This window comes from Protopterus annectens, chromosome 1.part2 (assembly GCF_019279795.1).
Source record: "Protopterus annectens isolate FY-2018-M chromosome 1.part2, PAN1.0, whole genome shotgun sequence".
Lineage (NCBI taxonomy): Eukaryota > Metazoa > Chordata > Ceratodontiformes > Protopteridae > Protopterus > Protopterus annectens.
In genome coordinates this window covers 310,065,117-310,092,785 of record NC_056727.1, presented here as the reverse complement: position 1 = coordinate 310,092,785, position 27,669 = coordinate 310,065,117, and the positions used below count along the sequence as shown (strand labels likewise).

The following is a 27,669-nucleotide window of genomic DNA, read 5'->3' as shown; positions in this document are numbered from 1 at the left end:
GAAGGCTTCTTGGGTCCGACACCCTTTGGGTTCGAAGAAGAAACCTTGGGTAACCCAAAGAAGAGGACCTTTTCCCCGACTCGTCTAACTTTGGGGAAGGGGATTGACTGGATTTTGAAGGACCTTGATCTTCTTCAAATGCTTCTAAAAAAGGGGTTTTCAGCAAGTCTCTCAGGATGAGCTTGTTCTTTCTCTCTAATAATACCCTGTGAGTAAAAGAGTGACAGATAGCACAAGACTCCTGAAGGTGAAGAGCTCTGAGGCAGTAGACACAAATGGTTATGTCTATCACTTATGCACATTTTTTGGCTGCACTTTACACATTTTTTTAAACCCAGAGGGTTTACTTTCCTTAGAATTTTTGGAAGACATGACTAACAGCAACTACAACAGGAAAAACAGTTAACAACTCTAGGGGAAAATCAGGGAAAAGTGTAAGTACACAAAAAACACTACTACTACTAATTTCTAAACACACTTTTCTTAAACAACAGCAAGCCAAACACACAGAAAAAGGCTCTCTAACTAAAAGGGACAGCGGCAGATCTTTAACTTAAACAAGCTAGCCCTAAGTATTTAGAGAGGAAAAACAAAGGGAAAACCAAAGGGGAAAGCCCTCTAATTTAAACATGCTAAGGCAGTTCTCCAACTTAAATGAACTAGCCTATTCTTACAGAAAGAAGAACCCTTTAACTAAAATGGGCCATCTAAATTTAATACCGGGATAGGGAAGGGAAGGCCTAATGGAAAGAACGACAGCCAACATCAAAAACAACAGCTGAAAAAGAGCGGAACACAGATAATTTACTTAAGAGTTAGCTGGAATAAAAGTATTGAAAAGAGTGTAACAATTTTCAAATATAAGGCAGAAAAATAACTACTTAGCCACAGCCAGTATGATGAGCACCTGATCTTGTTTAGCAGCAAATGAGATCTGGGGAACTCTCATAGTGCATCATGGGATAGGGTTTTAGCCACGGGCTAGTGGAAGACCACGAGCTTTGTGTAAGGCCAAGGTGGAACCGAGGATCAGTTCCAAACCCAACCTGCTAAGAATGAAAGCAAGTTAGGACTACATCACATCAGACGTTTCACTGAGTAAAAGGGTAATCAGCAGAGCATATAAAATATTAACATTAAATTACAAACAGCAAGCAGAAGTAGTAAAAGAGAGCTAGAATAAATTGTTGGGAAAGTAGTTGACTCCAGCTGTGGAAGAAAATATGCATCGCTCCTAGATAAGTATCTAACTGGGAGAAAATATTCAGGTCACCTAGATATGTGACTAAATCCAGAAAGTTTGTATTTTATAGGTTCATAGGTTGGTACTAGGCTATCAGCCCTAGGGCCTATACAAGCCTAGCCATAACAATTCCCTGGCTATTTCTTCCCACATTATTTACTTTCCTGGACCCCTGTCTAGCAGGTGCTGTCATGTGCAAATATCTACAAACATATTTGTATACTCTCTGTAGATTATCCAGTATGTTTGTTACTGCAGATAAAGAAATGATGGAGATGTGACAAGGGAAAGGGGAAATCTGAAACATATTTTTGGGGTATATAATTAGATGAATGGAAGATGGACTTGCAAAGCCTGGTACATAATATTTGGGAAAATACAGTTGTTGTTTTTCTTTCGGCTTTTCCTAGTTAGGGGTCGCCACAGCGGAACTCCAGTCCGCTAATGACTGGCAGTTGATTTTTACGGTGCTGAGGTGCCAGCCTGACACCCAACCTTCAACGAAGGCACGCCCATTCACGCATGTCTTTCGAACACCACTCGACAGTGGGGAGGACATGCAGACTCCACACAGAAGGTGCTCCAGCTGAGAATGCAACGGGAGAACCTCTTGCTGTGAGGCGACAATGCTACCACTGCACCACCATGGCTTATTTGGGAAAATACAGTGACAATATCAAATGAACTATTTTTCTGGAGCTAGGATCTATGCTTGAAGCAAGCCAGCTATTAAGCTTGCTGACAGGTAAAAAGAACTAACAAGGAAATGGAAAACTAGAGAAATAACTATATTCACAGAAGTAAGCCATTTAATGATACAATAAAAGGTGGCAGAGCAATGGCAGAGTAGGTAATCAATAAGTGAAAAAATGGAGCTTATAAAATAAATACACAACTGCAAGATTATACAAATAAAGACAAGTCTGGCCATTCAAGAAATGTAAACTACATGAATGTACTGCTTCCTTAACTATCAAAACAGGTTTTTGGCATGGAGAAGTCCGAAGGAGAAAAGAAACAACTTTTAGGTGACACGCAATGCATCATGGTGTTAGCAATGACAGTATTACATTTGAAGCTGCTGGCAATAAGTGGAAATGGATAGTTTTCTTTTTTAGATAAGATATGGAAATTATAGTGAAATGCAGTCCCCACTTACTAACAAGACTAGCATAAAGATATTTATAAATAAAGGTAATGATTATGTGCATTAAAGTATTTATATGGTGATATGTAAAAAGGGTGGGTAGAGTTATGCTGTAAATATGTAATGATACATTGTTAACTAGTTCATACTTTCCTTCACATCACCCCCCCCCCCCCCCCCATTTGCTGGTGCTAATTTTGTGTTGAATAAAAAGTTTTACTTCTCTTAAAACTAACTGCAGTACTTCCTAAATAACTTCTAACTGTTCTTTTAAAAATATTTCTAATTTCTCTGGTGAATCTAGTCTACTCATTGTATCCACTACTTCAGGGGTGTCCAACCTTTTGGCTTGCCGGGGCCGCATTGAGTGAACAGAAATTGTCTTGGGGCCGCATATAAAATATATCATATAGTTAACTCTTTCGCTGCCGTGGGAGACCAATGTCTACCTCCTAGATGTACTGTAGGTGCATTCGAACAATGAATAAATGCCTAATATTTGCCTTAAAATTTTAATTCTCTAATCTAACAGTTAACTCTAACATCTTAGTTAATAAATATAAATATATATATATATATATATATTTTTTTTTTTTTTTTTTTTTTTACAAATAAACAGATATTCATTACAGCACTAGCATTTCTCACTGGGAAAACCAGCAGTCCAACTACATAAAATGTCATTAACAGTCCTACAATGCTATAATCCACAAAAATAAGCCAACAAATTTGCAATAAAGTATAGAATTCACATTACTGACTTAATAAAACAATTCTGAATAAGCAACAAGAGGATCTCACCCAAACAAATGACTGGTGCCAGAAACATGGCCTCAACTAAATGCCAAAAAATGCATCATCATCCCCTTTGAAGAGAGTGATGTCCCCACAGATTAGCATATTAATAACAATGATGTAAGCACGCAATCAGCCGTGAGGTGCATGGGCACTCAGGTTGATAGAAACCTGACTTTTGACCACCACGTTGTCTCCTTTGTACTGAAAGCTTTTAACATGGCCCACTTCATTAGTAAGGGTATGTCATCCAGGGACAAGGAGGTCATAACATCCCTGTATTCTTCCTTTACAAGAGCCATTATTGAGTGCAATGCCCCTTTTGGTATGTGCCTCAGCAAAACACCCTGGCAAAAGAAAGACTACAACCATTTCTGACAAAATGGTCAAAGGACTAAGTTCACTTAGTTATCCAAGCAGACTAAAAAGCTACTTGTTTTCCTCCGTCTCTCACTGGCCACTATAAATTTCATCACTGGCTTGCTTTCCAGGCGAAGAAAGATCCTGCCTTAAGAAACTTCCTCTACCTCAGACATACTGATTATACTTAAAATGCTCACTACAAAGATGACTGCATTCACTGCAACATAAACAAGCCACTTTGTATAGACAGGTTTTTGACACAAAAACCTTCAACTTCTGTAAAATGCTCCTCTCATTATCAAACAATGTAGTTCACCAACACGACAACTGGATGGATAGCCATAAATGTACTCCTTGAGTAAGTAGCATAGCCTTCATCAAACTGGATGGAAAATCCACATACTAAACTTTTCTAGCTGGATGGCTAAGATCTAATATTGGTTACTCAAGTCTACTTGCCCAAGAAAAGGGGCCTATTTAACTAAGAATTCCATTTGCAAAAATATATTCAGCATATATATTAAATCTCTCTCTCTCTTAAACAAACACACACACACGGAGCCCCTACTTGTAAAATAGGCAACCTCAGTAATCACATGACACACACTCACTGAATGAAATTGTCTGGAAGTCAGAATATCTGAAAAAATCAAAAATCACAATAGAGATGGATTCATCCATGCAATTTCCCACCACCAAAAGGACCATCAATAGGTCAACAAACAACTGCTCAGCAAAAAGTAAATCAATAAGAAATCCATAAACTCTCTAAGATCATACTACGTACTGGAGTAAACATTTAACTTCCCTCCAATCTAAAGCCGTTTGACATTCAGACATTTTAATTTGTGCAGAAGCTATTCACAGACTGACAGTTTACTGAGATGTAATGCTGCTCTTCGCTTTTGAAAAAAAAAAAATTCCCAGACTTTGTCAATAGCTCAAAGTGCAAAGAGGATGATTTTTTTTATTTATGTATTAATTTATTTTTGGAAAACATCTTTAAAACTGTTAAATTGATTACACACCCAGAAACAGAAAAGGTATTGTGATAAGTAAACCACAGACTGCTGCAAGAAATCAAAGTTACATTAGCACTCTCTGCTTACGTCTGAACCAAAGAAGCATACCTGTCAATTCCAAAAGAATTAAGGTAGCTTAATAAGAGTTATTTGCAAGGTTACATGGCAGTTTATATTGGAAATAAGCAGAGATATTAAAAAGGCTCTGTTTCTCATAATTATGCTGAAAAGTCTTCCAAGGTAATGTAAATACAACCACCTAATTTAGTATGGAACCATATCTTTCAACCTTGGAGCAAGAAATCTGGACAAAGCGAAAAATAAAAGTGAGACACAAGCCCAAAAACAGTTATGCATCACAGACACCATTGAAACAACTGTAGCTGCAAACGTTATACATCACTTATAATGTTTCTATCCCATCATTGTCAGTTAAGCATTATATGGCTCATTCAATCCTGCGGGTCTATATTATATTAGCTAAAATCCTTTTAAACGAATGTGAAAACACCAACATGTATTGCGCGAACCGCGATTATGCCGAATGTACTAAACCACAAAATTCAAAAAGTCGAAGTGTCATGGTTGGCCCATCTGTGGTATAGCTCCGTAAGGTAAGTGTGTGATAGTTATGGACCTTAGAGTTAGGGTGCGGATTAAGGTAAGTGCATAGATAGGTAATGTATGTAAGGTTTAGTGCAGGGTTAGAATTAGGGTTTTGTTAAATGTATGTGTGTGGATTATTTGTTTTGTTTTGATATATCGCTGTAGGGTAAGTGTGTGATAGTTACGGATCTTAGGGTTAGGGTGCAGGTTAAAGTTAGTGCATAGATAGTAATGTATGCAAGGTTTAGTGTAGGATTAGAAGTAGGGTTTTGGTGCTTTACTTTTGGGTTAGAAGTAGGGTTTTGGTTAGTGTATGTTGTTGTGTCTTTCGGCTTTTCCCGGTTAGGGGTCGCCACAGCGGAACTCCGGTCCGCTAATGATTGGTAGTACATTTTTACGTGCCGAGTTGCCAGCTCTGACGCACAACCTTCAAGGAAGGTACGTCCATTCACGCATGTCTCCACACAGAAGACGGTCTAGCTGAGAATCGAACAGGACAACATCTTACTGTGAGGCGACAACGCTACCGCAGCACCACCATGTAATGTGGTTTATTTATTTTGTTTGGGTAGGCAGTATGTAGTGGGAGGTGGAGTTGGCCGACTATAGGGATTCGACTTTTTGTATTTTGCGGTTTAGTATGTTCGGCATATTCGCGGTTCGCGCAATACATGTCAGTGTTTTCACATTCGCTTAAAGGGATTTTTGCTATTATAATATAGACCCCAATCCTGCCTTCTTTTGCAACAAAGAAAACCATGCTTTGAAATGACAAATGCATTAAAAATAAATAAAACATACTGCATCCACATCCTGCAACTTCCTACCTGCAAACAACCACAGAGCTTTCACTGAAACTAGGGCTGCTTATTTCCCCAGAATGACAGCTCTCCCTAATTAAGTCTAATGGTATACAATCTACCAGGATCTCGACTACCTGAAATAAACTAAATTATGGCCTGCAAATTGCAAGTGAACTTTGTTTAATTAAACTATATTTCTAAGCTCACTTACTGCATTTTTTCAGTAACATCCCAATATCCATTTCCAGGTCGCTTTACAAGACATTGGCAGTGGTAGACTTGGCATCCTTCAGATCCCTACAGGACCACACTCATACTGCTAGCATTGTCCATTAAATGTAAATATCCATCCACTGTAAATGGCAAAATGCTAGGTCTTAAAAAATCTAGTTTTGGCATGCCTAGTACCCAAGTATCGGGTTTTGAAACAAAGAAACATTCTCCAGAGTCCGTAAGTCTCTGTCTTTAATAATCATCTACTGTTGCAGCACTCCCAACACACACACACACACACACACACACACACACACACACACACACACACACACACAGACACACACAAACTCCCCAACATTTCGAAAATGACATTGTGCCCATCTGATTTGCCAGTATTGATGATCCACCAAAGTTATGCTTACTGTTGTCCAATCTACCACTGTTTAGAACCCACCAACGACAAAACAGTACTGGGTGCTTTTTTGTTTGTCAGAAAAAAAACAATACAACTTTATATGCTACAGTCCCACATAGTAATTCCGCTACTGACCCATTAACCCTAGGCTGCTGTTTCATTCTTACTCCCTGGAACTGCATTACCTTGGATGACTACTTTTATTTCCTAAGCAAAAGACACAAATTGGAAGATGAGGCAAAAATCTAGATGTTCTTTGAAAATCCATACAGTTGAGAGGTATGATTTAATATTCAATACAACACTCTCCCTGTCAGGAAAGCCGCAATTTAATGAAAGTGTACTTTTAATGTACAATATATTTGTGAGCTGACTTGTTTTTGTTCAGTAGGTAGACTGATCGTCGTTAGCCTCAGTGCATGTGTCTCTCTGTCATGCGCGCGCGCGCGCACACACACACACACACACACACTCTTCTACTTTCACACACACTCACTCACTCAGTCCGGATTTAGCTATTAACATAGGTAAGTGCTGTTCCTTTCAAAGGCAACGGCGGCAAATGCATACACGAGTCCTTCTTCAGCGAGAGCATACACGCTGATTATTTGGCACGAAATAATGGCACAAACACAGACCCTTCTTTGCCGCAAAAAAATCAAAACTAGAAGAGTGCTTTGGCACATGTGCACACTGACATTAGAGTTACCGGCCATTGGCACAAAAAACACACACACAAAAAAAGTGTTTTGGAACATGCATACATCGATGTTGCAGTTAGAGGTAGAGGGCCACATGGAAGAGGGCCGCATGTGGCCCGCAGGTTGGACACGTCTGCATTACTTCTTGTTCTTTGCCTGGTTTGTATTTCAATTTCAGATCATACACATATATACTCTGCAATTTTATACAAAGAAATTGCATTGCAAGCATTCTGGTCTGTTCCCACCTGAATTTCTTTGGCAAAGACATATTTACAGAATTTCCATTATGTTAATGATGCTTAAAACAAACAGCACAAACTAAATGAAGGGCTGGAAAGAAATTACAGAAAGACACAGAAAAAGCCTTTATGATAAAATGACAGAAGACTTCCAAATTTCAATGCAGACAATAAAATAACAGAAAAATGTGGGAAAAGTTTATGCAGAAACTGGATAAGCAGCTTAACTATGTTAACAATTTTCTCTAATTAGTCTTCCATTCATTTCAGAACTCTTTCTTACTCACAGATCCATTCCTACCCTACATTATATTCTTAACAATTTTCTCAGTGGCATGGTTAACAAATTCGAATAAAGTTATCTGGGGTATACAAAGTACAAAAAATGGAAGATAATTTACTTTTCCTAAAAAACACTACACTGCTTGTCTTTTTTTCTGACCTTGAAATCTGCACTAATGCACTTACTTATTCTGTATTAGGCTTCACCTCCTCCAGTATCAGAATACAACCCATGTAGTTCAGCACTCTCACCCTTATTTTACATATGCTCTGATCAGAAGTGAAGTTAAGCTACCACAGCATATTTTTCAGTCTAGCATCACACTCCATGTTTACAGCACCTTGCAAATCTTCAGTAACCTGTGCAATAGCTCTTTAAAATACAGATTGTGTGATGCAAAATGAAAAGTATACAAAGCCTGTAACTTCTTAATGTTATCCTAAATATACACAATTTGGTGCTTTATTCATCTAGCCTTATCTGTTAGAACCCTAATGCACAACTTTACACTTGGCATTGTTCAGACCAATTCTTCAACTGGGTGCAAAGGGTAATATGTTCGTTTCACTTTACAAAGATATTGTGGATTAATACTGATCTGAATCTTGCCTTACAACAATAACCTTAATATTTATCCATTTTGCTTCTAAGGACATATGAGTTTTCAATTTGTTTTAATTCCTCTGCCATTCTACTGTGGAGAGCTCCTAGTACTTTCCTTGGAACATGTATTAACAGACAGTGGCAGGACCTATTTGTGTACAACATACTCCTGGCAAAAATTTCTATGCATGTAAATAAATGAACATGGATGTGGATGGAAATCATCACTATGACTCTGCAGTTATTCTAAGTATTTCTAGGATATACAGCTGATCCAGAAAGCGTACAGAAATGGTAACCACTCTGAATGCTGAGACTGGAAACTGAGGGTCTCTGAAGAGTGAAAATGAATGTGAGAAAATGCAGATTTACACATATCAAGCCCAAGATCACTGTGTACTGGAGTATTCCCATTTCACCAAAATACGGCAATCTCAGAGTTAGTATATACAAGTGGAGGGAGTGGGGTCCAAGCAGGCTTGTCCCCATAACAGAAAAGCAACTTTAAAGGAGAATAAGCATTAATATGTGCTGTTCTCTTCTAGATTCATTGCTTCTTTTTTCTATTTCTTGGACTCAGAACTGCACGTCTCAGAATTACAATAGAGAGCTACATAGAAACACATTCATTCTTTGTTCTCTCTTTGTGAATTCATTTTTCCAAACCTCCCAAATCAAAAGAATTTACTTGCTAAAGTGTTAGTCTGAAAAAGATAATGCACTCTTTTTTTTCCCCTGTTCCCCACTGGGCCCTGTATGATGGCCCCACAACCTTCATCCAACCGGCCCATTCATTCTGTCTGGGAGCAAACATTTCCAGACTAGGTGAGAGATCTACATCCCATTAGTTCCAGCACAGGATGCTTTATAAGCCCACTTGCCCCCCCTTAGTAAGAGTCATGTGGAAGGCAGCAAGCCAGCTTACTGGTGCAGTGGGGTGAACTATTCTCTCCAGTGAAGTATCCCACTTCTCGTGCATTGGCTCATTCAGCTCCACTTTCACACTGCTCGCCACAGATAGCAAGCCTTCACATGCTCTCCTAGCTTATATGCATGCACTCAGGCAGCACAAACTCTTAGGCTTGTGCTCCATAATTAAAACACTTAGTGTTCACGCTATGTGTCACTGAAGCGGAGAGTTACAGCCATCTCCCTCCCCCCAAAACAGGCAAGCAGATACTAGCCCCTTGCACCCATCCACCCCTGCCAGCTCCTACAAGCATCTGTGCTGCTAGACAAACTCATATTACCTGCTTCACATTTAGCATTTTAACTCTCTTCATCATGGAGCTGGCTAATGTATTCTCTACTTTTATACAAAAAAATCAGTGGACTCTGACCCAGAGTCTCTATCTGGTGCTCTGAATAAGTCAACAATGAGCAAACAGCTGTATTCTGTGGCTTTTAGCCTCAATTCTTTAAATGCATAGTCAGACATACTGCACTCTGCACCTGTGTCTAATTTCATCCCAACAGTCTGCTTATCAAGTCTAAGAATTTCTTAGCAATATGCTAACCTACCCTCTTGTCTCCCAGTCTGAGAAGTAATTTTCAGACTTCCTTGTATCAATTCTGCACTTTAACAGCACCCACCAAGTATTTCATTTCAATTACAAAATGATACTCTCTGCCATAGCATCTACAAAACTGATTAAAACAATGACACATATTCTCATGCAACACTTGCATTTTAAACATACTATATTTTCTGTGCATCTTAAGGTTCTTTTTCTTCTCACCATTACTACTGTAATACATTCTCACTTCATATTTTTATAAGACTCACATTTCACTTTGCACACGTTCATGTCCTTGGTTAATTTCTTTGATTGTGTTTTTGTAATTTCATTTGCCACACACACTCATTTACAGCTTTTAATAACGTCATATTGGCTTTTGTAATATTCTGCCTGTAAGAACTGAAAGTAATGTATAATACTGGAATAAACTGGAAATAACTGAAAGAAACCGGAATAAGGTTGGAATAAATGTCTTTATCTTTTAATTACCTAGAACTATGCTGAGCAAGTGCCACCTTCTCCTTTATGTCCCAAATCTTCTTTTACCTTTCAGAATTAAAGTCTGCATACAAGTAGTTTGGTTAAGAATGTTTTATTATGCAAAGTGGAAGCAGATGTTAACAATATCCAAATCAGTTCTTACTGTCTACAATAACAGTGCTGATAAACTGAAGTCAATTGAATTATAATGTTCCTAGCTTCTGCTCTCATGCTATAGTCTGTAAATTCTGCCAATATCCAAATCAAATCTTACTTTCTCCAATAACAGTGTTAATACAATGAAACTGACTGAATTATATTGTCCATAGCTTCTGCACTCATTATATTAAGAATTATTCCCTTCCTCCTGAATAACATAATTAATATTCTGGAATGCTGAAAATGTGACCTGACTTCTGCACTCACTCTTGAGTGTCTGTACCAAACTCCTGTGGACTGCACTGCAATGACTTTCTGCATATCAATCCAAAGTAACTGATTTCTGTGTCGGAAGCACCTCTGTTAATAATAAGAAAACCCGGCAAATTTCTTACAAGTTCTGCAAGCCTCTTTAACTTTGGTTCCCAAGCCTGCTTGTACTTAATATACTACATATTCTTTTAGCACATTTTATTCTTACCAGTACTCTTGACTGAAGGTTATTCAAGTATACTGAAACAATGTTTTCTACTGAAACTGTATGTAAAATGTGTAAAATGAAGATATATATCTGCTTTAATATGGCTGCATTTCTAGTTCTATGTAAAGATAATACTGTATTTATAGGTTCATAGGTAGGTACTAGGCTATCGGCCCTAGGGCCCATACAAGCCTAGCCAAAAAATGTACCCTGGCTTTCGCCACCCAAGAAAATTAATTTCCTGTGCCCCTGTTGAGCAGAGCCACAGAAGTGATCCCCGGGGTGAATTTCCTATTTCCCATCCAATCATCAAGATTTTTCTTGAAGAGTGCTAATGAGGAGCTCTGTTTGACATAGATAGGTAGTCTGTTCCACAGTATGGGAAGTCTCTGGGACAGGACTCTATCCCTCCAGCATGTTCTGTTTATTGTGGTGACAAGGTTTAGGTCCCTAGAGCATGTAGCTCGGAGGGATTGGGATTTCTTTAAGCTCTGGGTTTGACATAGCTTTGTACGTTAGGCAGAGATCGCCCCTGAGAAGGCGATATGCGATGGAGTAAAGCTGTAGTTTTTTGAGACGGTCTGCATAGGGCATCTGTTTGAGGCCAGTAATCCTCTTTGTGAGGTATTTCTGTGGTCTTTCCAGTTGTTGTAGATGTCTTGTGAGGTACATACCAAAAGGGGTATTGTACTCTATAATGGGTCTAATGAGTGATGAGTAGAGGGGAACAATGACCTCTTTTTTTCTGGATGAGAATCCTTTTGTGATGAGATGAGCCACATAGAAGGATTTCCTGACCACTGTGGCAATGTGATTATCAAAGGAGAGACTGCTGTCCACCTGTGTCCCAAGGTCTCTTATCACATTTTCGGCATTAAGTAGACTACCAGCTATGTGGTAGTTCATGGGTACATAGTTTTTACCAAAGGGGATGATAATACACTTTTTGGCATTGAGCTTCAGGCCATGGCTTTGACACCTGGTATCTGTCTCAGTGAGGCCCTTTTGTAGTTTGTCCACATCGTTAGGAGTTTCGATTATGGCTCCTAGTTTGCAGTCATCTGCAAACTTTGTTAGCCAAAGACCTTCTGTGTTGGCCTGCACTTCAGAGAAGTAGATACCAAACAGGAGAGGACCCAGGACTGAACCCTGTGATACTCCACTTGTCACTGGTCTGATGTCAGATTTGGAATCCGCTACTTTCACAGTGTGGGTTCTGTCCGTCAGTCAGTTGGCAACCCATCTTGTGACATAGGGATTTATACCTAGTTTATTGAGCTTATCTATAATTCCAGAGTGGGGGATGGTGTTGAAAGCCTTGGCGAGATCTAGATAAGCCGTGTGAACCATTTTACCCTCATCTATGGCTTTGGTGACTGTTTCAAAGAAGTCTATCAGGTTTAGGAGACATGATCTGCCTTTTACAAATCCAAACTGGGTAGGGTCCAGAGTTTGGAGATTACCAATGTCTTTGTTTAAGAGTTCCATGATGATACGTTCCATGGCCTTGCAGACCAGGCTCGTCAGGCTAATGGAGCGGTAGTTCCCGGGGTCAGTCGTGGCTCCCCCTTTGTGGAGTGGGATAACCATTGCGGTGCGCCATTCAGTGGGTACAAAGCCTGAGGTGAGGCTATGATTGAACATGGTACTTAGGTAGGGTGCCAGTTCATTCTGTAGTTCGTGTAGAAAGCAGCCTGGGATATTGTCAGGTCCCATGGATGCTGTGTTCTTGGCTTTGGAGAGAGTGTTTTTTACCTGTGCAGCCGTGATTATAGGAACTTTGCATTCTTCCGGTATAGAGATGGGCCCTCTAGGGGGTAACAGGGGGGTAAAGTTAGCACTGAACCTATCTGCTAGGATGTTGGCAATATCAGTTGGTTCTGTATATTTAGTGCCATTGTGCTGTAACTCAGAGCAGATCTGAGTGTTCCCATTTAGATTTAGATTAACAAACTACATTTAAGTGAAACCTAATTTTACACTGAACCCTTGTTTGATCATTTCTTATACCAGACTATTCTGTTTTTAATTAATAATGCTTGCAACTCACCAAATTCACAACATTAAGCTTGACTTTTCATCATCATCATCCTCATCATCATCATAGGTGAAATCAACTTAGCAGCAACCACATACAGTCTCTGCTAGTTCTTGAGGCTTGCAAAGAACAAATGGTGAATATACAGCAATTTATTTCTAGGCTCAGAATAAATCAATCACTTAAGTTCACTCTGTGGCATTGAGGGATGGAGTCTAGATATCCCGTATTTACTCAACAGCGTGAATGATGGAAGGAATGACCTGGAAAAGATGGAAGTGTTTGATCACTGCCTGCTTACCCATCGAGGGGGGGGGTATGGCAATATTGTGTTGCCTGAGTAACACAGAGGGAGCAATGGGTGTTACACCTGTTGGGAATAGGCCTGATGAGCACATGGTGCCAAACTTGTCTTCTTCTTGTCTGAGAAGATGAGTGTGGAAGCACATATGCCTCCAGAGGGGGCAGTACATAATGTAACTTAAGCCAGCTGCCAAAGGGGATAAGAGTTCTGGGGGGATTGGGAGGGGAGTCTCTTGTGGCCAGCAGCCTAGCCTGCTCCCTACCATCCGATACTCGCATCAGCTTAGAAAGTATGGACTAATTAGACCTTCCAGTCAGGAAATGAATGGGCTGCAATGTTTTCTCTTGGGCTTTTAGGTACTTGGCTATCCCCAAGAAAGAAAAAGATGAGACAATTGGAAGAAGGAAGGGGAGCCACTGGGCAACACCCAGGGTATGGGGGAGGATACAAAAAAAAGTTAATGATCTTTCCTAATTTTACATCCCTCACCTTCAAAATGGTAAAAGTTAAATATGGAACAACTCCAGGAATTTTTTTTTTTTGTAAACTGGCTCACAGCAAAAGAATTCTTGTTGTTCCCAGCGCTGTAGTTGGGACTGTTTTTTAACTGTAAATTATACCTCCAAACATATAAACTCATGAAAACAGATGTAGTTCTTTACTTTTGAGACATACAATATTTGGGTGTTGGTCAGGTTGCAAAAAAAAAAGCACAGATACTATTGATGTGTTGGCATCCTCCACGAGAGCGTTACTCTGACCTTTCTACGAAGGAGCACAACAACCTGTATTTAGATATCAGCAGAGCTGAAGCTAGCTCATTTGCTGACCTGGGCAAAAAAGGAGAAAGATAAAAAAAAAACAGTCTTCCCCTCTCACAAGTTCAAACTCTTGCCCAAATGGACTGGAAACTCTTCTAAACTTGCGCTCGTGACAGCCACCCCTTTGCTTTAGCGTAACAACACTACTGGCTATCAGTACATTTAGTGATATTTAAGTCAGACAAGACAAACAAAATGAATAAACAAATGTTATTTTAAAAAATGGTAATAGCTTTTGCCCTTGCAATGATCAAACAGTATTCCTCAAAGAAATGAGGATCTTCTTCTTCTTTCGGCTTTTCCCGGTTAAGGGTTGCCACAGAGGATCATCTGTCTGCTCATGATTGGCAGTGGAGTTTTACGGTGTTGAGTTGCCAGCCCGGTGCCCAACCTTCCACAGAAGGCACACACACACACACGCACACACACACACACACACACACACACACACACACACACACACACACACATGCACATGCACACACATACACACACCTAGGGCTAATTTAGATTGTCCAATCCACCTACAGCATGTCTTTGGGATGTGGGAGGAAACCGGAGCACCCGGTGGAAACCCACGCGACCACAGGGAGGACATGCAGACTCTGCACAGAAGGCACCCCAGCCAAGGATCGAACCGGAGAACCTCTTGCTGTGAGATGACAATGCTAACCGCTGCACCACTGTGGCCACCCAAAGAAATGAGAATACACTGCTTAATTAAACCGTGTGATTAGAAAACTACCTAATCAATAAAAAAGAAGGAATGAAAGACAACAAATGAGTCAAGTAGCCACACTAAAAAAACACTAATAAAATATTATATACCCAACAGGAGGAAGGTAGAACCAAATGCACACATCTTAACTTCATGTCCTGTATCGCTGTACTTTCTTTATGGCCTAATTACAACAGCACTACAAATATATTACAATTATGACAGTAACTAATCAGAAGAGTTAATGGATGCTGAACAATAAACATATACAAGCAGCAAGCTGACACAGTGCATTCGTACATAATACAGACACATGGTACACACTATGATTTAGGCAAGCCTTGAAATGAAGCCTAAATACATTGGGTCAGTGGCTCTTCTTCCACCCCCAGGTAAATGATGCTACACATTGGGGACAAGTGAAGTGATGACATGTCGCCAGTCTTCCAGTTAACATGTGCAGTAACTGAGGCTAACCATACTAACACTTCATCTTAGTCATCAGGAAGCACCACACAAAGTATTTGCAACAGAAGAGCAGCAATCAATGCCAAGAAACTATAGTGCAAATTACTCATTATCCCTTTCATTTAAATGTAAATATGCAGCTCATTTTACAATAATTCAGTAGTATTCCTTCCTGTGGCAAGTAACTTTACTCGGCAGATGTTCCCAAGCACAAGAACTTCCAGAAGATGCATAACTTTGAACAACAACGCATGAATTCATACTCAGGATTAGAAGAACACAAAGACCCACCTTACATAATGCTATAGCTGACACTTTTATTCTAAAGTACTTAAAAACCTTAACAGTGTGCAAAAATAGATGCTACACAAAATGTACAATAAAGTGGCCTTGGCAGCAAACAAGTTATTACAAAATTACAAAAATGATTTTAAAGCAAGTTATCATAAAGATTCACACCTTGGGGTAAACAATTATACTGCACATGACAATTATGCATCTCAATATTTATGCTGAGATGCTTTGAGGATAGTATGAGATGCAGACATCGAACAAGATATTATCAGAAAATCAATACCCCAACTATAGCCTCAGTACCTTGCTGGGTTGTTTCTTCTTCCTCGTCACCCTCACTGGATGAAGCCAGATAGGCCTGAAAATCCAAATCAAGAAGCTCATCTTTTTTAAATGTTTTTTCTAAACTGGTGACACGATCATAGTCAGTTTCATCCCAGGTAAGTTCCACCTTTGAAGCAAAAAAATGTTAACGTTTAAGACCACACCCTCATTAACAGCAAGATGCAAAACAGATAAAAATAGATTAAATACAAATAAATCACAATGTTCAACTGCCAATAAAGAATAGGTACTGCTAAATAAATATTCTTGTAGATTTTATGTACAAAACAAATTAAATTTCAATGACAGATTTCCCTCTCTACTTGCAGAATGGTATACCAAAATACCCTACTTTGACGCTAAAAGAGAAAAATAGAAAAGTCTGGCATGCTCCTAGCCAACTTCTAAATCCTAAATCCACCACATCTTTGCAAAATCAGAATATCATCTGTGAAGTATACAAATGTGAACAGTTACTAATGCAGCAATCTTCAATAAGATGGCATGAATGCTACCTTCTGTCTGTTAACCTATACGCCAGTATGAACATCTGTGTGCACAAAAATCATATATATGCCCATACATATACACACACACGTGCATATGTTTGTGTGCGTGCACATATGTACATATATATAAAATCCATACACACGTACTTATAAAAGATATACACATACAAAAACAGAGATATGAGAGATATGTACAGCTATGCATATGTTTTTGTAATTACTACCTATATACACACACACAGTGTATATATATATATATATATATATATATATATATATATATATATATATATATATATATACACATAAATGTACATATATGTGCATATGGATTCTAAATGCATTGAATAAAAGAAATAACTGCATTCTTGCCAGAGTGCTTTAACGGGTTTGTGGAACACAGGCCAAAAAGGCCCTAGGATATTAAAAACAAAGGAAAAGAAAAGATATCCGGCAAGCACCCCAAGTAAATAATTTTCCAGACTTTAAACAGCATAAATCTGAGGAGCTCATATTTGGCTGTTTTGCTAAAAAGACTGAAAAATTATCTGTCAAATTAATAATCTGTGGTCTGGCTGAGGATACTGGAAATGGAATTTAATTAAATTCTTTCCATGAATGCATGACCTGTAGAACATATGGTTGCCAATATCAGTGGCCTCAAACAACCTTGGCTCGTCAGAGCTAGGATATAATGTTGTGTGTTTTTAACAATTTTCATTAAAGAGCAACCTGCTTTACAGTGAACCACATTAAATTTCACTGTAGTTCCAAAATCATATTGATCAGATATAGCTAAAAATAAACAGCTAATTGTCAAAAGGGCATTTTGCACCACATAATGACATTAGTAAATTTGCATCAAATAACTTACTGTTTTGCTTTGATTATCAGTTCCCACACATCTATAGATAAAATCCAGATATCAGCTGCATCTTATTTAAAAGCATCAATATAACCCATTAAAAATTAGCACAAAAATGTTGTTACATTGATTCCATCATAAAACGTTACACACAAAATGAAATAAATAAAGTTCTGAAAATGTTCTACATAACTCATCATTTCACTTCTTGTACATGTGGCTTACTATAAAGCAGTGAGACACACAGGATAGAATACATCCTACAAACTTATGACAGATTTCAAGTTCTGTGAACAACAGCTACCAGCATGAGATCATCAAATCTGAATATGAAAGCTAGGAAAATGTATAATTTTGCACAGTGACCCAAAATGCTATCCAGAGCTTATAACTATTCATTCTGAATGCCCCTGGTAGTCAAACACCAGGTGCAGTACACAAAGCTAGTGAACACCTCGATTCATGGACATGAATACACAAACCAAAGTAGTGCTAAGTGGTACACAATAGCTTTCCAGTTTTACTGAATGGTGTCTAGAGGAGCTTAGTACCCTGATGTGTAATTGGAACCCTGTACATGGGCGTGCAGGCAGCTCTGTTTGGTGAAATGTAAGAAAGTTAGCCTAAGTACAGTTTGCTGTAACAAGTAGCTATATGGAGCTCCTTGGTAAGGCACACTATACTGTAAGTAATTGCCTTGCACTATAACGCTGTGGTCTACCAACATGCTTGACTGTGATTTATAAATATAAACAACTCACAGTCATTAGGCATAGAGATAGTGTAGGGGTCAGTATCACATTACAGTAATGAAGGGAATATGGTGTTGTGCAAGCTCCCATTGGTGGGAGCTCACCAGCATATCTTGGTGGGGGAGGGGCATTTGGTAGCAGGTTTGCTTACAGCATAGAGAATTCTATAGCCAGTAAGTATTTTCCTGCAATGCAATGGTGTTGGTGTTATATTTACACACACACATCTATATATATCTATATCTATCTATCTACATATATATATATATATATATATATATATATATATATATATCTAATATATAAATAAACATACATAGATATACATGCTCACACACACATTTTTTGTTTGTTTAATAGTGCTAGTAGGTTTCTCAGCACATTGTCTTAAGTAACACGCTAGCAAGGGAAGGTGATCCCTGCACTCAGGATTACATTTGTGGTGCATGGCTGCTATCCTGTAGGTTACCCATTTGGAACCAGCCAGAAATCCGACATTGCTTCCGAACTGCATGAAACTGAGAAAAGGCTCTTCTTCTTCTTCTTTCAGCTTTTCCCAGTTAGGGGTTGCCACAGCGGATCACCTAAGAAAAGGCTGATTTAGCTAAATACTCCAGGCATGGACTACTATACTTACACAATGGGATAAGACTAAGTAAGGGCTACTTTCTGAAACGGGAAAACCAATCTTGCTCTACTGTGCATCAACATTTATGAATACCTCCCTTTGACAATATTAGCTAGCAGATATGCAAGTATGCAGACAGAAATGACATCACACTAGACTTGTTTAAAAGGGGTGGGTTTACTTAACTATTTCTAAGTTACCATTTGTTAGCCAGGTAAATGTTGCTGGGTGAATTAATCATATAGAATTGTCTTGGAATAAAATATTACTGAAGTAGCCAATATTCTTCAAACATTATAGTTTATATAAGACTGACTCATGACTGCAATTTCTAGAGATGACAAAACAGCAAAGCTGCCCCATGAAGCTGTGATGATCCTGAGAGTGAAAGGGAACAGAACCCATCTGGCTACTTTAACAAAAACTGAGGTGACTAGAGATTAGCATTTTTCCTTAGGGTAGCTGCTTCCTTACTTTAACAGTGAAATTAAAAAACACAAACTGTTAACCATGGAGCAGTGTTTCTTTGGCAGATGAAACCACCGCATTTAAGCTCACTGTATTATGAACAGCTGTATATTATTTTTGATCCTACAGTTATATTAGCATACAGCTCTTTTCCCACTTCTCTGATAAAAGCTAAGCTACATTTCTTAAAGCTAACAAAAGAGACTAAGACACAATGTGGTTTACAAAGAAATCAGACAGTTTTGTAAGATGAAACTGCTAGTATTAATGACCACCTTGGATCTGCAAAGGTAGGTATAACCGTTTCCAGGAATAATCCACATAGTCTTGCCATTCTAGTATTAGATAACCATTATACCATGTTAAAAAAACAGGGGAAATGCTGTTATACACTCAACCAGAAAAATAATAGCATTGCATTTATTTACTTATCTTTGGCTGTTCAGGTTAGTCTCGCTAGGCTAGGAGTCTCTTTTCAGGGGAGACCTGAGGTGGTATTTATACTGTTAGGGGAAATTTGGCCAGGACATCCGGGAACTTCTCTACTCTTTTCAATGGATGCTGTGAGATCTTTTACATCCACCTGAATCTTGGTTTTACATCTCATCCAAAAGACAACAGACTCAGGTGTGCAGTGCTCCCCTTATGCTGCATTGCAGGGTCAGTAATCGATCTACCCAGTGTGGAAACAGAACCCAGCCTCCTGCACAAAAGTCGAGTGTTCTACCTATTGCACCACTGACTCTCCTGCACACAGACTAAGCTAGAAAACAAGAAAAGGCCACATATATTTGGACGGTGCAGTGGTGCAGTGATAGCACTGTAACCTCATAGCAAGAGGTTCTCCAGTTCAATTCTCAGCTGGAGTGCCTTCTGTGCGGAGTGTCTGCATGTCCTCTCCGCGTTTGTGCTGGTTTTCTCTGGGTACTCCAGTTTCCTTCCATGTTACAAAGACATGAGTCTGGAGCGTTTCTCCCTGGGACTCCGCTGAAAATTGGTTTTGTTCCAAATCGGACATTCCTGGTAAACAAATGTTAAACAAATAAATAAATATATGAAGGGCTAATATGGCAAAAGTGTCTAAGAACTTCCTTACCAGATGATATGAAACTTTGCAATGAATTGGCTCTGCTAAGTAGTAAACTGGTAGGCTACAAAAGGAAACTGGTCATGTCATGTAATCCAAAGAATGAACAACTCTGCAGTGTTAACACATTTAACAAATGCTCTCTTACAATGGTAAAAAAAAAAGTAGCATTGATTTTGACCGCATTTTGTATCTGACTGTTTGTTGACTATCAAATCTACCATATTATCTCAACTATAATAATGGAATGTTGAGATTTCATTGTTATATTACCTATTTTGCCTTTCTTAATCCTTTTGTCTGGTCACCTGGATCCAGGACGTGGCTGAAAAGGGGCCAGTTTACTTACCTAGTTAACAAATGTAAAATACAAAAAAGGAAATGGTCAAACATCACTGTTGTTCAAAGTACATTGCAATAACTGACATATTTATGAGAATACTGAAATACTATCCTCAATGGCCTAAATAAGTCTGGTCAACATACTATCAAGGAGTTTTATGATGGTACTAACTTCTGCAAGAACACATACCAGTAAAACACAGTTATAACATTACATTTACAAAAATGGTGGAATCACAAAGATATGCAACACAGCTTTCAGAAATAACCTTAATCATAAAAAGAAGATTGCCTTAAATAAAGTAATATTCCAGATACAAGCACAAACTCAGCAAAATCTCAAAAGCTGGAAGCAATAAGGTATTTTTAATTACACATCAGAAAACTGAAATGGTAAATTTTTGATTGCAAAAAACAAAAACAATGAAGACATCACTCAGCCATATGACACAGCAAATGTACTTGCAGAAAACATTTTTGCAAAGTAAAATATCATAATGTGACAGAAACAAGTGACCTGGCTAAGGCATTTGTCACAACTCCCCACTCGGGCACTGCTAACAAACTTAAGAGGTTAGGCACAAGCCCTTAAGTCATCCAGTGGATAGCCAGCTGGCTCACAGACAGGACCCAGGAAGTTGGAACTAGGGAGTCCACCTCTACAAAGATGCCAGTCAGAAGTGGAGCCCTCGAGGATCTGTCCTGGGACCGCTCCTTTTTGGCATTTACTTCTCTGAATTCAAGGCTAACGTCAATGGTCTCTGGCTGACTAAATTTGCAGATGATTGCAAATTAGGAGCAGTCACTGAATTGCCCACTGACACAAATGTTCTCCAGGAAGGACTGACACATACAAACATCTGGTGCCAGAATGATGGACTAAAACTAAATGAGAAAAATGCATAACAGTATCCTTTGGAAGTCATCCACCACTGGTAATGATCATATTGAAAACACACCCCTAAAGAGTTGACTCAGTAGTCAGGGACCTGGGAACACCCACAGACAGTAATCTAGACTTTGACCATTACGTGTCTACAGTAGTTAGGAAATCATTCTATGATGTGCAACTTATAAACAAAGGTATGACATTGAGGTCCAAAGAAGTCATTGTTCCACTGTATTCGGCATTCATCAGACCTATCATTGAGGACCATGCCCCCTTCGATATAAACCTAACCAGGCATATCCAACAATTGGAACATTCACAGGGGTTCCTCACTAAAAGAATACAAGGCGTAAGTAACATGTCCTATGCAGACAGCCTCAAGGCCTTATCCCTGTATTCTGATTTCTACAGGCCGTTGAGGGGACATCTATGTCTGCCATACAAGGCATTGTCAGATCCCTCTTTGATGGATCTCTTGCATATCTGCAAGACAAACAGCACTAGAATTACCTGTTCTAAAGACTTAAACCTTGCCTGTGATATAAACAGAACCTGCTGGAGAGAGAGGTATGTGTCCCACACACTCCTCCTCCTTTGGAACAGGCTCCTCATCCATGTGAAGCAGAGTTCCTCTCCAACCCAATTCAAGTGTAACTTAGACACTTGGATGGGGGACAGGAAAATCAACCCTGATTTGGCACCTATGTCTCTAATGTATACAGGCAGCCTGTAAATGGTTCATCTCCCAGGCCACTGCTTGTATATGTTTCACCACCCAAGCTCCTGCTTACACTTATCAAGGGTACCAGAACTTGTCAGAGATTTGGGATGTATGGCTAGGCTTAAAAAGGCCCTTGTGGTAGTTAGCCTAGTAAACACCTATAAACCTATGACCACATTCCTTGCATAAATACAGATGTGATAACTACGATAACAAGTAAAATTAAAAACTCAAGCTCCATGGGACTAGAAAACATACCTTCTAGTTTCCTACCCAGGATGAAGGAAAAGCCTTATCTGACATGTTACATAAAGTACGCGCAGAATGGGAAAATTTCCCTTTTCTGCACTGAAGTGTGGTCTCGGAGTTGGTATATTTAAGTAGGGGGGTGGGGGGTGCAAGGGGGCTTGCCCCCCTGCCCAAAATGTTAAGTTTTTTTTTTTTTTTTTTTTTTTTTTTTACTTTTTTTATTATATATTCAAGGTTTCAAGTTTTGCTCATATGTTGTCGAACATATGAGGTTCGAAATTATTAAGCTTCGAATATATAATATCGACCCAAAATATAAGGATTTAGACACATCCCTAAGTCAAGGGTAAAATGCTAGTGAGACACCAATTTACAACGTTGTCACACTAGACCCAAAATATTTTAGGCCCATCAGACTGACCGGTACTCTATGAAAAATTATGAAGGGTCCTAATAGTGCTTGCCCAATTTGAAAACATGGGACTTAGTTCTGTATGACATAAAACAGTATCGGTTTGTTAGGAGAGCTTGTCATCTGAATCATGTGACATTATTTGAAGAAGGAATAACAGCATTTTATTAAGCCCTGGAGGAGCGCACTATTTCAACCTTGCTGAGACACTCAGCACTATTCCATATAAAAGAATACGTGGCATTAAAGCAATAAATGCCATTTCATGCATAATTCAATGGACGAAACACAACAAGCTAAGATGAGAGGCTATCTCTCTCTCCCAGCAGGAGTTACCACTGATTTCCAACAGGGCTCTGCACTGGGGTTACTTCTTGAACTACTTTTCTGAGATACAAAAGTGCAAAATGGGCCACAGATAATCAGATATGCTGAAGAGGACAAACACTTCATCAGTAAAATACACTGACGTTCTCCAAGATAGGCTTCAAGGATACTTAACTGGTGGATTAGCAATAGCTTCACCTTTAACATCACAAACATACCATTACGAGATTTGGCAAAAAGGACATCAACTTTGATTACAAAATAAACATTAAAATAATCAAAATTACTCTAGCAGTAATGATTTTGTGGTAATGATACATAACTAAAGATTTTATCAGTGTTTATATAACGAAGTCAGAAAAGCAGTTCTGTAGCCCATCTAATACTAAAAGAAATTTCTAGATACCCCAGAGTGTTCAGTGTACCACTTTGCATTTCACTGACCTTGCATATTACCAAATACAACAGTGAATTTTGAAGTCTTCACATAAGACATTTGAAAGCACCTGAAAAGGAATAAGGATTTTTTACTAAAAAGAAGTCACGAGCTTGGAAAGCTTGAAGTACTCAGAAACCTTCAGGAATTGTCATTACATTCTATTAGTCACAGATTACTTAACAGCTTCCTAGCTACAAAGGAGTACGGGAAGATTTCTCTTTGAAATGATATGCCTGTGTTACTAGTGGGGGTCAATAAGTTTGCATAAGAACAGTAAAACACTGCTTGGAGAAAAGACGGACGTTGGCCATGTCCCTCTCTCTCCTCTTAGGATCTCACACTTCAAGCATAACCTGGAATAGAGGGGCAGAAATCTATCAGTAAATGTGATGCAAAATGGGTATTTATTTCTCAAAATGCTTTTGGAGAACTAGCCCATCCCTACCCTCACTTCCTGGATGAAGTAGTCTTTTTAATTAGGGTTTCATGCATCATTTCCCTCAAACTTTATATTTAATATTATCTAGTCACAAGCTCATCTGCCATTCTTAATCAAAAGCTGCATGATTTCTACATAAGTGACAAATATGCTACTACCTGTGAAGTCTATTCTCTGCTCCTAGCCAAATCTGCATTCTTAACTACCACTGTTATAAGAAATAAATATCTCAAGCAATCCTGCAATGATGTAAAGTAAAACACAAATGAAATAAACACTGCTAAAATTAATTACAAAGAACGCTCAACTCTTATAGAATGCCCTAGCAGTTTTATGTAGTCCATTAATCATTATTTTCACTTGGGATCAACAAACTTTCTTTCCTTCTTCTTCTTTCGGCTTTTCCTGGTTAGGGGTCGCCACAGCGGATCACCTGTCCGCTCATGATTGGCAGTAGAGTTTTACGTTGTCGATTTGCCAGCCCGGCGCCCAACCTTCCATAGAAGGCACACACATGCACACACTCACACCTAAGGCCAAATTAGAGTGCCCAATCCACCTACAGCATATCTTTGGGATGTGGGAGGAAACCGGATCACCCGGAGGAAACCCTCGTGACCACAGGAAGGACATGCAGACTCTGCACAGAAGGCACCCCAGCCGAGGATTGAACCGGAGAACCTCTTGCTGTGAGGAGGCAACGCTAACCACTGCACCACTGTGGCCGCCCAAGGACCAGCCACAATAAAAGTTTTTAATATATTTAATAATAAAAAAACTACATGAAAATACTGACTATATAGTTACAGTAAACCACAGAATTCAAATCACAGAAGATATTGAAATTAACATTGATGGACAGACTCATACAAATAAAGAAAAACACTCTCTGAACTAAGCTTCACTATATTCCTGACTGAATCTAAGAGAATTTTACTGTTCCCTAGTTAAGTTACTTACCACCGCAAGGCAAGATGCTGTGGGTGAGGGTCTTTCTAGTCATGCTTCCCAAACAGAATACTCCATACTCTGAGATTTCTCTTTGTAATATCTAAAATAAAATTTCCAAGAAAGCTGGCAGAATGCCCTCATCTGGTCACCTGACTCTAGGTTCTCACAGAATTTCCCTTTGAAGCTGAGACAGGAAGTAAGCACAGATGACCACAATACACATCCAAATGTTTATGGCAGTGCCTGGGGCGTCCCATCTTTTTACTGCGCTAATGGACAAAGGCTCTTCCCCATTCCTAGTGAATCCAGCCCTATTCAGCACAGTGGGGTGACTTTTAATGATTTAACAGCTCATTTATACTTCTTGTTTTTCTTAAAGGTAACCTCTGCTGTGCCAGTACCCTCTATTAAAACATATTCATTTAATTCAGCTACAATAATACAAGGACATTTCTCTTCATTTTAGCAGGTTGCAAAGTTGATACATTTCAAAACAAGCAAAGCTCACAAATACACTTTCAGCACAATAATTTATGCAAAATCTGTTTGATATACAAATGACATACAGTTCTAATACATTTGTAACACAAACACCTTGTATAAATCAGTTTGATATTCAAAGGACATGTCATCCTTTACAAAACTCCAGCTGGCTCTGCTGGCACTTGCCCATATTATCACGTGTATTTTGCAAGTATATTTACACAGAGGAAACATTTGTTCATCCAGTTACAAATAACATCTTCTATGTACAAGAATATGGAAATTGTAATACCAGAGACTGAATACACATGGCTAGATGCACAAAGTGTCCTTATTTTTATGTGAGAAACACAAATCAAACATTTAAAAAACAGATTTGTAGTCACATGTCAGATATAAAAAGAAAGGCAGAGACTAATTCATTATATAAACATATACGTAGCACTGACAAAACTCATACATTTAAAGTTCTGATATTGGAAAATATTCCTACGTTTCTTTGAGGAGGTGATAGGATTAACACAACACAGAGGAAAGATAATAAATGGATTTTATGTTTCAGAGCTTTTTATCCACCAGGTTTGACTCAGACTTGTACATTAAAACCAGAACTAAAATTTCTGCAAATCTGTATTAAATGATTTTTCTGCTTCATGTAGAAATCTTTATTTATGATTTTAGAATTATTAAGTTTGATACTCTTGCTTTAAAATGTTAATTGTTTTATTAGACAATTATTTGACCAATCAAAATCTTACCAGTATTATTCGTTTCATTCTCAAAGTGAACTAAGCACTTAGATCTTGAACTTCAAATTAATTTACTCCTAAAAGTTTACTGAGAATTTTGTCATTGTATAATGTAAGCACATTTACAATGAAGAGCCTTACTGTGCATTAACAATCAGTTGCCTGCTCTGTGACTGAACGTTTCTGTGAAATAGTCCGTGCATTTTAAGGACCTCTTAGTAAGTTGGCCACTGTCCTCTTTTTCTTCACAGTATATCATATTGCATTTGCCAGTTTTTTTAGCCTCAAGAAATGACAGAAAAAACTGTTTTAATCTGGCACCTCTTTGTTGACTGCTTTGTACTGGTTATAAACTGACTGCTCTCAGTTTAATTTGACCAAAAAAATAAGTATGCATAATTCTCCAATATACTAAAATCCTTCTAAGAAGAGATATACACCCTAATCCTAGCCTCACCTATCACAATGAACACAAAGATAATTCTCTCCCACAGACTTTTCAAACCCAGCAGCAGCCAATCCCTGACCCTGGTGATCTAATTTTTGCTGCAATAAATGTTAGATCATGAGAAATAAAACTGCTTAACTACATGCCAGCATTACCTAACTTAAACCTGATGTTTTCGCTGTAACTGAAACTTGGCTTAAACCCAGCATAAACGACTCCGAAGTTCACCTCCTGGTCATAACATCACCCATAATGACCATATAAAGAGGAAAGGTGGTGGTACTGCTGTAATATTTCCCAACACTTAACACATTTCCCCTTACAGCAAACCAATACCAAAATTCCGTTCAGCAGAGCTTCTTATTGCTTTCCTCAAAATAAACAATTATAAACAAATATGTATTAACTGTCCTTTACATTGCTCCAAGCAAAAATACAGCTATACTTGAAGATATCCTACATTGGATATCCATAACATTTCCACAAGAAACGTACTACTAGGTGATGTAAATGTCAATTGTTTGGACATAACCTCTAACTCCCCTACATCTAACTTATATGGTTTCACACAACTAAGTACTAGCCCCACACATTAGACATCAAATTCCTTATCAGACTGGTTCCTAGTATCAGATACTAGCAAATACTCCACACCACAGGTACAATGTCAAACTCTCTCAGTGATCATCTCCCAGTCTATATGACTAGACATCTCACTCGTCCATTTAAACAACATACTTATAAAATGCCAGGCAACCTTTCCAAGTTTATCCCAAAAATATTCATTACTACACTACCATCTACTAACTGGAACTTCCTAAAAATTGTCCCCTTAGATGATGCTGTAAAAAAATTCAATACAACT

General features: G+C 38.6%; 1 protein-coding gene across 1 annotated transcript in view; it reads right to left on the bottom strand.

The window, feature by feature from the left end:
- The window catches only part of ESF1 (ESF1 nucleolar pre-rRNA processing protein homolog), a 1,041,566-nt gene that overhangs the window by 602,675 nt on the left and 411,222 nt on the right, over positions 1-27,669 (bottom strand). The window contains exon 8 of the mRNA XM_044056192.1: positions 16,026-16,173. Coding sequence (XP_043912127.1) covers positions 16,026-16,173 — 148 coding nt within the window. The remainder of the gene's footprint in view (positions 1-16,025; positions 16,174-27,669) is intronic.